Source organism: Dinoponera quadriceps, unplaced genomic scaffold, assembly GCF_001313825.1.
Source record: "Dinoponera quadriceps isolate SergipeBrazil2010 unplaced genomic scaffold, ASM131382v1 scaffold3163, whole genome shotgun sequence".
Taxonomy (NCBI): Eukaryota; Metazoa; Arthropoda; class Insecta; order Hymenoptera; family Formicidae; genus Dinoponera; species Dinoponera quadriceps.
In genome coordinates this window covers 2,826-17,442 of record NW_014557189.1, presented here as the reverse complement: position 1 = coordinate 17,442, position 14,617 = coordinate 2,826, and the positions used below count along the sequence as shown (strand labels likewise).

Here is a 14,617-nt window from a genome sequence, read left to right as displayed (position 1 = left end):
CCCCTCCTCCTCCTCCTCGTGAATCACGTCGTTGCGTAATACGAAATTGCGCCGCAGCGGGTAATCGTACAACGTATCGGTAATGCCGGACGAGCATCGCGACGCAACCGATCGAACGTTTTCGCCTGTTATTAGGCCGTAATTATATGCATTACGCGGACGTATTTAAAGACACGCCGCGCAGGCGTGCGAGAAATTATTAAACGAGAAGGATCGCGGAGTTACGAAGAAGAAGTTTACCGATTCCGCGATTTTCCGCGTATTCATTATTTCCGCGATATTGCAAACCGGTGAGCGCGATCGGATCGGAAATTCCTCTACGGTGAAACGAAATTACCCTTGACCTCTCTCGGCGAATTAGCAGCGAGTGTCATATGTCATCAGCGTGAAATGTCACGAACCATCTCTGACACACGCGTTCATTGTTACGGCATCCACTCCACTTTTTTTTTTTCGTTTGCATTACATTTACATTTTTCCCCTTTCGGAAATAAAACAGCATCAAACGGCGAAAGTACGGTACCTGTTTTGCTCAATTCTTCTCTCGATCTCAAGTGAATACAAACGATTTCACATACGATTTCCACACTGAGTGACACTTAGAAGTCAGGTATCACAATAGCATGCATTTACGTCATCTGAATTGCAGTTTCTTTCTAATAAAACGCACTAAAGCCGTGTATTGAGAAGATACGACGGAATTACTTTCCTTCCGACTCAATATTAAATTCCGCGGGGAGAGCGTGCGATTTTTACGGCTTGATCCACATGAGGACTGCATCTGAATTCGCAATTTTCAAGGAATATCCCTGAGTATTCTACCTTCGTTAATTCCGAGTGCGCGCACAACTCGAGGGTAACGTCACCTCGTTACGAACGCATCCGCCTTCCCGCGGTTTTTCTGTCAATAAGCTCTCCCGCAAAAATTCAACAGCCTTCCTGGTTTTTGCCGAAGCGCACTGTGAGGGAAGCGACAACAGTCATCCGTCAAGATCCTTCGCTCCTTGTAAACCCGTGCAATCCGCGTTTGCTCGGCGATGGAAAACTTTTTTTGAGAAAAATCCTTCTGCGCGGCGAAACATCGTTTATTCTGAAATCTGGAACGGTCTGTGCGAAAGTTTGCGCGCAATCTTGCTACACTCCTCCTAACTAACTTTACAAACTTCAAACCTACGCGTTGTTCGTCGAGACCGAATGCTACATATATATTCATCATAACTTTACAGCAAAAATATAAAAATTTAACCGGTTTGATATTCATAACGTGGAAACTTTTAAATTACAAATTTTCTTAAGATACTTTTTGCTGGTGTTATCACGAAGCGACGAGCAACGAAAGAAGACTCGATGAGTAGTTCGCTATCGAAACGGGCAAGTTAACAAAAAGACATTCGAAACACCTGATCCGCACCCTTCCCCGAAGTACTTTCGGATCAGCTGAAAGTTCGTCGAACGTTTCTCCCCGGTGCGAGTTTCTCATAGCTCGGGACCTGGAAACGGACGACTGCTGTCGGCTCGGGTTTTCTTTCCTGCCAGCAAATTAGTCCGGAAATAAACCTGTTATCGGGTGCGTGCTGGTCCGTCGTACCAAGTTTTGTTATGCTTCGTCAGACTCGCACTATTTCGTCTGATAGACGCGCTCTGCACGCCGATGGATTCGCAGAAGTTACGGCCGATCGTATAACCGTGGAAGCGGGATACGCGAAGCAGTCGAAGCGAACGATTCGATTACTCGCAGCTCTCCTGGCGTCAGCGTTACCAGCCATCCGCACCGTCTGTCCTCCTATCGGTGTTTGCTCGTAGAATCTCGTAACGGTCCGCTGATAAAAATGTGCGAAATGCACCGTGATACGCGCACTATGCAGCAGCAATGTGAAAGTCACGGGTACGTAAATCTCTCAAAACGGGTGTAAACGTTATGAAATAAATCTTACCTCGTAAGAAAAGTCGCGCGAAAAAAATCAAGCGGAGAGATATCAGTGACGTGTAAAAACCGAGTGCCTTAGATTTCAAGATTACGTCTGCATGGATAATTTACGTATCGTCTATGCGATGTTTATATGAACTTTTTCATGTAGACAATATAAACTATACGAAATATTAAAAATTATGTAGCACAGTGCAAAGGGAATGGGTAAATTATTAGTTTAAACTAGTTTCAATTATAAAATAGTTCACGTAGTTCGATTTTGGTGTTAATTATGAAAATATTTAATATTAAAAATGAAAAAGTTGATATATATATGTAAGTGACACAAAAACTGTATCAATTTTCAATAAGCTATATTAAGTTAAATTATAATCCGCTTTATAATTATTTAAAATACCTATATAATGATGTAAAAAAATATACATATTGCTAATATACAAATGTAGTCATTCAGATTTATCTGTGAGCTTTTAACAAAAATAAAATATAAAAAAAATTACGAAATGTAAGAAGAAGATGAATCATTCCGTAACGATTTATAGATTACTCATTGTCTACATTGATGACATATTATATATAGTTTATATGTATACGTGTTGACGTAGACTATTCTATTTTACGCGACAACCCTAATAAAAAAACCTCGATAATTTCGTTATTTATTCATTTCGCGATAAGTATCATACGATTGAATTCGCGTGAAAGAAAGGAGCGCCAAGCTGAAGTAACGCGAATCGCGTACTTCCTCGGTTTTTGTCTTCGCAGATAATTGAGAGAGATATCCGCAGATACGCGCGCGACTATTTCTACGCCGTGTCGATACCGGATAATATCTCCGAACGACAATAACAGATTATTCGCGATGACCACACAATACCGTCACGTCCCGTGGCTTTTCTTGTTGAAGGAGCAAGCGCGTTCATGCGTCCGATAGGAGATTTTTCTTTATTTGTCTTGCAAAGTCGAAAGTCCAAAGTGACGCTAAATAACAGAATGCAGGCTCGATCTAGACTTATTGCGCCGGCAAGGGAAAGTCGGTTTCCTTCGGAAACGCCGAAGCGCTCGATCCGCGAAACTCGTGTCGACAAACTTCTTCGTCTGATGCCGGCGGTTTATAGAGTAATATCGAGGAAATGATAAGGCACGTAACACTCTCGGCGAGCAAAAAGGAAACCGTGCGCCGTAGCTAGCTCTGGCTCTGGCGCGCGTAAGCTTTCTCCTGATCAATCATCCTTCCGACCCGATTCACGTAATCCATTGTCTTCGTTCATTCTCGCAAGACGCTTCTTCTTCCTCCATGAGAGGGAAAAAATCTGTGTGCTTCTGTGGAAGAAAAAAAGGAAGAAGAAGAGAAACAAACAATCGGATCTATCTCCGATAGGGGGGATAATAGCCGACGGACCCTTCTTATGTCACACGCGGCATTTTCACTCTGAGAGAGCGTCGGCGACGGAGGCTTCGTGTTTCCCATTAAAGTGCTTCTCTTTAATGGGAGGCATTTAACAGTACGCGTTTGTTTTATCAGCGTCCGTGCGATGCACCTACGCATGCGAACGGATGCGAGATTACGGACGCGACGTCGATGATAGTGGCCCACGCGCGCTAATGACGCGCGACTAACGCACGGAAACGAGATGATTGCCGGCACTTTCTAAATCTTGGAATCCGGATGGACAAAAACATGCGTTTAAGGTTCGACATTGAGTTCTCATTAGCGGCGTTTGAAAAATTCACAAACGTAACGGGATATCTGAAAGGTGTAATTAGAATATGACAAATGAGAGATGTAATTAGAAAATGACAGTCCACAGAAGCTGTCATTAAACATACGCGCGCAACATGTAATCTCGGAGATTCATTTTTTTCTTCTTGGGCCACCGAGTGCGCGCACGCTAAGAAGGCGGAACAAGGTAAGAAAACATATTAAGGTCGGAAGTCGTAGGAATGCAACGAAGAAGAAGCCTTTAGCGTACGCCGGACGCGATCGCCATCAGCAATTATGTCATATCGTTGCGAACGTGTCGCGATGTTACAACATCGAGGCTCGAGGCGCACCTGACTTCTTCCCTGGACGAATCTCTCGCCGCTCCGATCTCTCCGGGGCACGTAATACGGACTCGCTCGGAATTGATTCCGATCGGAATCGCTCAATCGTTCCCTATAAAATACAAGAGGAAATCTAAGGAATAACTGTAAGATCCCGATCGGAATTGATTCCGAATAAATTCATAATAGGTATTCTGAATTATAAGTTTAAAGACTTTGAGAAACCCGGTGCCTTCAATTTTCCACGTTTCTATGGTTTCTTCCCGTGGATAAATTAAAAAGAAAATGGGAAAATCCGTTTTTTTAATTTTCCACGGAATTTTCCGAGTTTCTTTCCGAGAAGAAATTGAGAAGAGCGGGTTTTCTTGAAACTACATACGAAAACTGCACCTTGACGAACTAACCGTAACGTTAGAATCGCATGGAAACTGAAAGTCAACGCGAAACGGGATAACTGGAGCGACATTCTACGCCGCCGTCGCCGACGCGACCGCCGAACGTGGGAATGTTTTTCTCATGGCCGAAGGACGTCCGCCAAAAATTGAAAGTGATCTCGGGCAGGATCGGAGAACGTTAGAGACCGGTCCTAGGAGCGACGCGTTATTTTTTCCCCGAATCCGCTTGATTGGCCATTAACATTCCACGGCCGCGTGGCTCGCGATTTTGTCGGCCAGATTTGCATTAAGTTTCGCGGAGGCCCTCCGACGTCGCCTTGTACTAGAATAAATGGCGATAAGCTTGGGCCCGTTGATGTCCATTTAACTGGTTTAGTAACTCGAGTCCCTGACACGTGCACACCGATTATCCCGTTGAGCCAAACATCGTATTTTTATTCGATTAATCGCCGTCGCCGGTCCGCCGCCGGCTTGTTTTTTAAGCGACGTTTATCGGCTTTCCACATAAGATGCCGGCTCACGCTCGGTACAATCGAGCAGGTAAACACACACCTTCGAGATATAAACTGCGCTGAATTACCATCGCGGAATGTTAATAGTTCTGTATCGTTATACGGCGCTCACCAGCCAGCCAAGCAGCTTACGGCCCGAGTCGATTCCTCGAAATTTTCCATGCATATTTTTGCACTCCAACACGCGCCTGTCGTGGAAATCGTTTCACTGGAAGATTCTAATTACAGATAATCAGGGTTTAATTCGGTCGAGCGAGAGAGTGGCCTTCTTCTACTCAAACGAAAGTCATCGAAAGTTGAGAGATCTCGTTGTCTTCATGTACCGCGTTTACACGTCTTCAAATAAGCATCGTAGCCAAATATTTAATTTCTCGCTATGTACCGCAACTACTCGCAACTTATGCGATTGCCCGCGATTATTCGCAATTATGCGAAAAATATCCACAACGGGCCGTGTTTTGTTAATCGCGCGCTTACTAATCGGCAGCGCACGCGTAGCGCACGACCAACGCGCGTACGATAAGCGTGACGTGCGATTCGCATCGTTTTCAAATAGACAGCAGCTGGCGAGGGAATCTCCGCTCCATCACCGTGTTGCAATCACGGAGGGCACGCGTGCGCGCGACAGAGATAACACTAATATCAACGTGCAACCGAGTGATTTTCGCGTGCGTTTAATGAAACGCGTAACGCGTGAATGGGAGGTAAACGTCATGACGTGCAGAAACCAGGAAAGTTTTCGGCGTTGTGTAATCACGCGCGCGATTCTGTGAAACACAAATCCCATATTTTTAGATCGGTACAATATATATATATATATATATATGTAGTCTTCGAGCGCGAAACAGCTCGTCGCCGATCTATGACGCCGTGTATAATTTTGCAGCGCTGAGGAAACGATTTGTACCGGTGTAATAATAATACCCGAGAAGATGTAGGAGAGAGTCAGACGAGCGACAGACGAGCGAAGCCGTGTATACTCACGGTACACGGAAAGAAATCACTTGTTGGCACGAGCAAGTTTTACACGCTGTCGCAAAATGTGCATAGTATAAATATTTTGTGTGTAAAAGCGCGGTGATTCTGATTTGTATATTTTAGTTTTAAGTATCTCGCCTTCGGATGAAGTGGAAAAGCGATATCTTCACACCGGAGTAATCATAAGTTCAGTATACTCGGTGGCGGGAAAAACGCACCTTTCGATAGACTGCTTTGAAAGTGTGTACACGACAACAGGACTTTAATCCCTCGCGCTCAGCGCCAATAATAAGCATCATTTCGCAGTACATGAGCGTGCAGGCTTTATTAGCGACATTAGCATAGTAGTCGGCGATAAACTACGTGCCAATGCAGATAAGAGACGACTTAAGGTCGGCCCGTTTCGTTTTCAAGCGGGTGCTACTCGCTGCTGCCGCTCGACGACGGCCGCTGCCTCTTTGGCGTCTACTAAAGCGTGTTTGCGAGATTCATATTCGCCCACGCGCGTGAATCCAAGTACACGTCCGGCCGTGTGTGTTATGTCAGGACGCGGCTCGGAGAGACGCGTCACTCACGCCGGGCAAATTCCCGCTCACGGGTCGTGACACTCGCCAACGCATCGACACGGGCCCGGAGCGAGCAGAAACGATATTCGTTATCGACGACGGCGTATTCCCTCGAGGAATGTCAAGGCTCACCCGCGAAACCTTAGATAACCGCTTCGCGAAACGAAAGGTATGCGAAACGCGCGATTCATATCGCCGTGAACAAATGTATCGGCGATGTACTCGGCAAAGCGAATGACGTAACAGACGATTGTCATCCGCGAACGGATACGATTAGATCGTGTTCTTCTTTATACTTTTGCGCGAAGAAAGGAAAGACTTTGTAGGAAAAAAAATAAGTAAGACCAGTCATGGTTCGTTCCGCGGACCGATACGTCGTTCTGCGAAAGAGCTCGGCAATTAGTCACCGTGATAAACGCCGACGCGAGAAGTTTCGCGTTGGCCGGAAATTTCGTGTCGTCGACTTTAATATTACTCAATATAATGATTTAGTTTGATTTAATTTCATCAGTCACCGACTGTACAATGCTGAAGCTGCGCCTTTTGGCAATACAACTAACATACACTTGGAACTCGATCGTAAAGTGTCAGTCATATTGCGTGTGACGAATAAAATAATAATAATTATTATTATTATTAATATTACGCGTTGAATTTATTACCGAGTTAAAACGTCCGCGGGCAGTGGCCCGCGCCGTAACTAGTTTGCTTCCCATTAAAATGAGTTGACATACGCGCGGATGTCGAGGTCCGATAATTACGCATTAAACTAACGGGTCAGAAGAGTCCACATACCGCCAGGACGGCGACGGGCGGAAGGGTTCGAAAATATCGAGGAGGTTAATGGACGCGCGCGGGCGCGAGTTATCGCGAGCATTTCGCGACGCGTCGCGCATTCGGGCCCGGCGCATAAATTCAAACGCGCATTCCGGCCGCCGGTTGCGAGCGCGTCAAACGCGAAGTGAACTCGCGCGCACGAAGCTCGCTCGCTCGCTCGTCAGTCAGCCAGTCAATCGCGCACAGGTAAAATTCCCGCTCAGGAGGTCGAGCATTGCGCGCCCTCGCCAACGCAAATACCCGAGGGAGCTTTGCGCAAGAGAGACGAGAGATCGGCTTCCATCTAAATACCACGTCCGCCGCGAGCCGGCGTGTGGGTGCACCTTAAAGGAGATCGCGAGTCCGCGAGCGATGCACCGGCGGGAGAGAAAAGACACGTAGGCAGACGCGAGAGATGTGCCGCTCGAGATGCAGCGCGCGCGCTCGTTGCACCGACTCGCGATTTATTCGCACGTGAGAGAGAGAGACTCGTGTTCTGAATAACGCGGACGCACCTATCTCCGGAACGGTCCGACGGAAATAATGCGTCTCGGCTCGCGTCCATTCAACGACGTCGAGATGGATCCGCAAGGAGAAACGGTTTCGCATCTCCTCGAGCGGCGACGATGCGAACGGCTATTCAACGGCGATGCAACGCAACGCACGCGCGTACGCTCGTTTCACGTCGCGGAATATGCTCGATCGCGGAAGCGTCGCGTCGCCCGCGACGATATTTCATCGCGAGTAGCGTTCTATCGCGACCACTTATTCCATGAAATACGCCATCGCTTTTTATATCCGAAACCGGCAGGGAGTCCCCCCCTCTCTCTCTCTATCTCTCTCTTTCTTTCGCCGTCTCTCTGAGATCTGACGTACTCGCGGCGGATTATTGTAAATCAACCGTCCGGTAAAACAAGTTTTAAGTGCTCACGTCGATCGTAATTCGCTAATAATTACCACCTGTGCGCAGATTGCGGAAAAATCTGCGGCGGGAGATGTCGAGAGAGGATCTGACTTTATCAGAATCGTAACTCTCGAGGCCTGGTTACCTGATATTTAACGAAGATAGGACAGAAATCGTGTATGTACGAATCAAACATTGATGATCAGACTTTTATTATTGAGAAAGCGGAGAACTTTTGCGCCAGATAAATATTTACTCTTACCGACAGCTAGAGATGTCAATTCTGACATTGTTTTTTTTATCGTTTTCGTCTTATAACAAGCAACATTCCAATTCATTTTCGCGCGTACACGGTAAAAAATTTCGCGTCGGAAACGATCCACCGAAGTTTTGTGTCACTTTAACGCGGGGGGAAACGTGTTAAAAAGTATAAAAATACAATGTCAAATTAACACATTCACTTTGTCGGCATATGTTATGTTTGTGTACTTTTTACCACATATCTGTATGCTTTTCAACATATTCCCCATGTTAAAGTAAACACAAAACTTCAGCGGATCGTTTTCGACGCGAAATTTTTCACAATTTTTCACTGTGTAAAAGTATTTGTCATCCCGTGGCACGTTCACGCGGCGTAAACCTCGCAGAAAGAAGCCGGCATTTCGCCGGTTCTTTTACCGAAGTTTTCGAGCGCGACGTTCCCTTAAGAAAACAATTGTTAATCCTAAAAGCTTATTTACACATCTCTTCTCCATTACGGAGCCGTCCTTTGCACAGAGAATCAATCGCGACCATTTCCCCCCCATCAACTCGTTCATCAAGGCGCGATTTTAAGCGGAGTCGATGGCGCAGCCTCTGCGAGTCTTTTCGGGACGACCTTTCTTATCAACGACTGAGTAATGAGAAATCATTAGACCCGGCTTTCTCACAAATTCTCTCACTCACGTTCAATCTGGGCACCGAGGCGGACCTGCCGTTGATCCTCTTCCTCCTCAGTATCCTCGCGCGCTCGCGGTCCCTCCTGGTGCATCTGTCGTCCTGCCGCGGCACCAGGCCGCTCTGGGGCGCTTCCTCGAGCGATCGCACCCCGAGCAGAACGCAGCCCTCGTCCTCGCGGACACCGGCCACGGCGCTACCGCCGCAGTTCCGCATTCCATCGGCGCCGGGCTCGATCGGGCACTGCGAGAGGTCCTCCGTGGACCTCGAGGACGTCTTAGCGTGCAGCCGATGCCTCTTCCGCTCGATCACGAAGGAAGAGGCCCTGGCGCGTCGCGCGGGCTCGAACTGCGGCGCGAGCGCGCGTCGGGCGACCAGCTGCTCTGTCTTCGTCGCGAAATCCTGCGAGTCGCGGACTCGGCTCGATCGCGACTCCGTTCTCGAGCGGTACCTGCTCACCTGGACGCCGTCGACGACTCGCGAATCCGAGGAGCTCCGCGCCGACGGGCAGTTTCTGAGACGAACTTGTTCTTTGGTATCCTTCGTCTTCTCGCTCGCCTCGCCTCGCTTCTCTCGCGGGAGCTCTTTGACGGTTTCGTGGTCATCCGTGGTCTGCTCGCCGGTCCCGGGCGCGGAGACGCTTCTCCTGAGAGCACGTCCTCCCCGCTTGGAGGACGCCTGGACCGATCGCGTCAACGTGTCGCGGTACTGCGGGTTCACCACCGTCCTGTGGCCCTCCTCGTCCTCGACGGTGCTCCGGCGATCGGCCGGGCCGTTCGCTGCTACCTCCTCCGGCGACCTGGTCACCTCGTCGAATTCGCGACTCAAGATGAAGCTCGCGCTCCTACGGGACGCCTTGAGCACGTGCACGTCGTGGACGATCCGCGAGGGGCCCTTCCACGACTGATTCTTGCGAAACTCCCGCGGCCTCTCCGTCGACGGCTCGGCGACTTTCTTCAGAATGCCCGGCGGCGCGGCGCGCTTCTCCGGCGTCTTCGCGCCGTCGTCGAGAAGATCGTCGTCACCCGCGCGCTCGTCCTCCTCGTCGTCGAGCGGCCGTCGCTTCTCCGACGTCCCGCGTGTCCCGTCGACGTCGACGCACTGACGCACGGAGATCAGACGGCAACCGCCGTCGTCCCCACTATCCTCCTCGCTGATATACATCCGAAATAACTAGACGTCGCGCGTCATCGTCGCGCCACGGCGCGACGCTTTACCGCGAAACCGCGCGACTTCCGCCGGTCGGGAAAGTCGACCGGCTCTGCCGAATTTCTCATGGTATCCCCCTCCGCGAGAGGCGGACAGGTGGCGAGCTCGCGATCGGTCCAAGTTTATGTTGGCTCGTGTGTCGTCCCGTGCGACAAAATTCGCGATAATCCCTCGCGCCCGAAATACGAAGTGCGAAGTGTACGAATGGCCACCCACGACGATAGTGCGGTAACGATTATTTACGACAGACTTTCGGGAAACGTCACGCCATATTTTTCCCCCGATGTCCCACGTGTCGAGCTACGTCGGGCTGTGGCACGTAGCGGACGCTGTCGGGTGCCGTCAGTCAGTTATTAATCAACGTCTCGACGCGTCGTCCGGTCTCGGTCGGACGTTTGAATGATCTTCCGTGTAATTAGCCGGGAGGAAAGCGTATCTTTCGGTGTCATTGCTCGGTGTTGCAGCAGATTCGGCTGGATGGACGCACGAGGCGACATTCGAGAGGCAAATAGAATCCTATGGAAATCACGAATCGCCGCTCTTTCCCGAAAGCAATCAGCGATCGGCCTTTTTATGTTTATCTTCGTCTCTGCATGCGCCACGTCCTTCGGAGAATTCACTTTTACCGTTACTATCTATCGATCGGGCTGGAGGATCGCGGAATAAGGAAAAAGGGGCAATTTAGCGGAGACCGCCGAGGAGGCTGTTTTTACGATCGTTTCCTGCGAAAGCAGGATCTCGTCTCGTCCGGATTGTTGAATACATTTCGCCGACGATTTCGGAATCTCGTCCGTTATGTCCGCGGACGGGCATCGGACGGTCGCGGTAAAGTCGCACTTGCCCGCGAGACTCCTTTTCTCATTGGTATTCGCGCCGGGCTATCCCGCCGGGAAGAAACACAGGTGGCTTTCAGACGTAAATCAACCGATAATGGTCCCTCGTTTCCCGATAATTAGCGGACGAGTGTGCGACGACATTGAGGCTCCTTCACGATGCAAAACGCCGTGGGTCGACCCGAGGGTCGAAAATTCGCGACGCGTCCTCGCATCATACTCTCTCGCTTTGTTTCCGAGCGGAAACTCGCTTCCGCATGCTCGGCGCGCATCGGACGCGGCCTCGCGAATTCGTCGCGGAGTCGCCGTCGCGCGACTCAACCGAGTGAAGCGATACCTCCCTCCGATACGGTCACGATGAGGATTCTGGGTTCAATGAAACCGCCGCTTCGACGACGCGACTCGGCAATTCGCCGTTGCGAAAGCTGCCGAGCGACGCGCGCTCGGCGCGAGTCACGCGATCGATCTTCGCGGGAGCGAGAATATATATCACGCGCGAGGGGGATCGCGAGGGAGACGGCGCGTGTGCTGCGTCACGCGTAATTGTATTACCGTAATTAGCGCTTGTTAGATCTCTCACGTTGCGCCGTCCGGCGCAACGCTGGCGCTCCGTCGCAGCCGGCCAAATCACTATGTTGCGCACGAAGCACGCCGCCGCGACGTGTCTTACAAATGAAGCCACTCGCGAGTCCGCAGGTCAATTACTCGTTCCCTCGCAAACGAAACGAGGGAAAGAGAGAGAGAGGGTCGATTCATCCGAAAGAGAGAGAGAGAGAGAGAGAGAAGAATCCTTTCGGCGTGATGTGCAATTTCCACAAACGGCGAGTTCGGTGTCGACACCGTCAATTTGCACGTCGCACTGTCAACCCCCCGCTGGAAGATACACTTCGCCAATCGCGACACAATCTCTCCTTTACTTCCTATTATCCCTTTTCCTTCTCACTCTCTCGGGGCTCCGTCAATAATTTCGCCAGCTCCGTCGAATCCGCGACGACGTCTTCGAGGCGAGAAGTCCTACCGCAACATCTTCTCTTTCTTTCCTTTTTTCCAATTTTTCTCCGCGCACGTTTCGCCTTCTCGGCTCCCCGTCGATTCCCACGTGGTCCAATTATCAGCGGACCGAGCCCGCGGTATCACCACACGATTTAGCATAGGTCAAACACACGCGAACGGAAAAAGAGACGCACAGGCGTCGAGCGCCGTTGGCCTACTGCGCCGGCACCTAATCCCATACAGCCGGCGCGCGGTGCGCGCGATACGGCACACCGCGTGCACGGTGCGCGAGCGCGTGTGTATACCCACAGACACATACCGGGGCCCATACACACAGACACATAGACACACACACACAGAAGCAGAACGTGTATACACGTGCAGCGCTGTACGTGACGGGCGACGAACGGCGACCGCGACGAACACACGCGAACTTCCATTCCATTCGAGCCGCGTCTAAACTCTCACCGGTTCGGATCTCCTGCCGCGCTCCATGCTGCGCTGCTCTGTCTTCTCTCTCTCTCTCTTCTTCGTGGTGTGCACGAAGGAACGTGTGCGTGCGCTCGCGCGAACGCGTATCGACGCTCCCGCCGACGTCCTCCAATCGCGGGGACCGGCGCACTTGCGGCCTGGAATGCCTTTTCCTTTCGGAAACCAGCTCGGCCCGCGGACCGGTTACCCCGCCGCGGCGGTACCGTGCGCCCGCGCGCCCACGGACACGAGAATTATTGGGAATTATCGAAAATTGATACTAGAGAGAGCCGAGAGAGAGAGAGAGAGAGAGCCTCTCCTCGTCGGCCGGTGTGTTGTACCGCTGTACTACACCGGAGGTGCGGCGGCTAATGCGGGGGAGTCCGTGCGAAAGTATCGCTCGTATCTTTAGAAAATGTGGGTGTCGGAGCGGGGCACACCTTTCGGGTGACTTTTAACTCGAGCTCTTCCGAGTAAAAATCTGTGCCCCGTCCCCGTTCCCTAATATCCCGCCGTGACGCAACTGCAGAAAAATTCACAAGACCCGCGCCTCCGCCTCCTTCCACGGCGTTGCCGTCGGACACTTGAAAATCAATTCAACGGGCCTCGCAATGCATGAATATCAACGTTCCATCTTAATGTAATATTTATTCCTCTCTTTCCTCCGTATAGAAATCGTACATTATTTTAAAACGTGTTAGAAAGAAGTGTTATTACATACTCATTTTTTACGCCCTTTCCATTTTGTCCGAAATAATGAAATTAAATGAATGAAAATCGATTCAACAGTCTTCGCGAGACATAAATATTAACGTTCTATGTTAATATAATATGTATTCCTCTCTCTTTCCTCCTTATTGTAATCGCGCATTAATTTAAAACGAATTGAAATAACGTTACCGCACACTGATATTTCACGTTTCCATTTTTACCAAGATTATTCAATTAAGCAAATAAGATAATAAGCCGTCTGTAAGCACGCTTCAGAGTCGTAAAATTAGCATTGAAAATTGGACAGCACACGGCGTCTCCACGATTTTTCCGTAGTCGCGGCGTGTTTCTCGCTTACGCGCGATCGGGAGATTTCAATGCCGTATCGAAGAAAGCGTCCCGCATGCCTCGCTAATGGAGGCAGTGAGCTCGCTTTTGCACAAACATGAGCGGGAATAAAGGCGCCCTGCGCAGACGTCATTTTCTATTCGTGAATTCGCGTCCGGTGTAAAGTTTCACTTTGAGGTGTGCATTTGGTATTGGCCGTCATTATTGGACCGTCACCTGCCTGGATGGTTTTTCTCCTCGGTTAACCACACGTTACGGAGGGGAGAGGAGGCGCCGCCGACATGCTCACTCCGTACAATTTATCGAGCTCGGAAAGAGCTCACTTTCGCGTGATCTCTTTCTCTTAGGAGAATTTATTCGCGGTAGTTCCGCAGTATCGGATTTCCCGACATAACAATAAAAGTCCGCTCGCCATGGAGACGAAAACAACGGCGTAATGGCTTTCGGGATATTTATATCGACGTGATATTATAGATCTCGATTCGATGCGAGAGAAATGTGCTCTTTACGACCGAGTTCATGGACGCGATTTTCGTTTCTATTATTAATCGTCGTACCTCTGCGATGCTAGGTGATACGCCTCCTCACGAATACTGCATGGAAAAAAAAGATTAGTTTCGGTAATTAAAGTAATTGTAAATACATGGACACTTGAAATTTTAGCGGTGTAAGTGATTTTAATCGTTGCGGCAGCAAACTTTTTTGACGCTGCAATAAACATATTATCGTAAATGCGATATTTGGAAATAATTTAGCTACTGCAACTAATCTCTTTCCGTACATAAATAATTATTACAGGAATAGAAGTAATAGCAAAGTCATATTTATTCGGTCTGTTCTTTAATAAATAGAAGTACAATCAAGAATTGAATGGCGTATGTAATCATCCTCGTAAAACTCCGATTATCGTCTACGAAGTACTTTCTATTTTTGGGAAAAATTTCACAATATTAAAATGCCTGCTTCGCT

General features: G+C 49.4%; 1 protein-coding gene across 1 annotated transcript in view; it reads right to left on the bottom strand.

Moving 5' to 3' along the window:
• LOC106748782 overlaps window positions 1–10,343 on the bottom strand; it is a 35,564-nt gene extending 25,221 nt beyond the window's left edge. The window contains exon 1 of the mRNA XM_014627645.1: window positions 9,093–10,343. Within this exon, the coding sequence (XP_014483131.1) occupies window positions 9,093–10,247 (1,155 nt within the window). The 5' untranslated portion in view covers window positions 10,248–10,343. The remainder of the gene's footprint in view (window positions 1–9,092) is intronic.
• Between the last annotated feature and the right edge of the window lie 4,274 nt (window positions 10,344–14,617).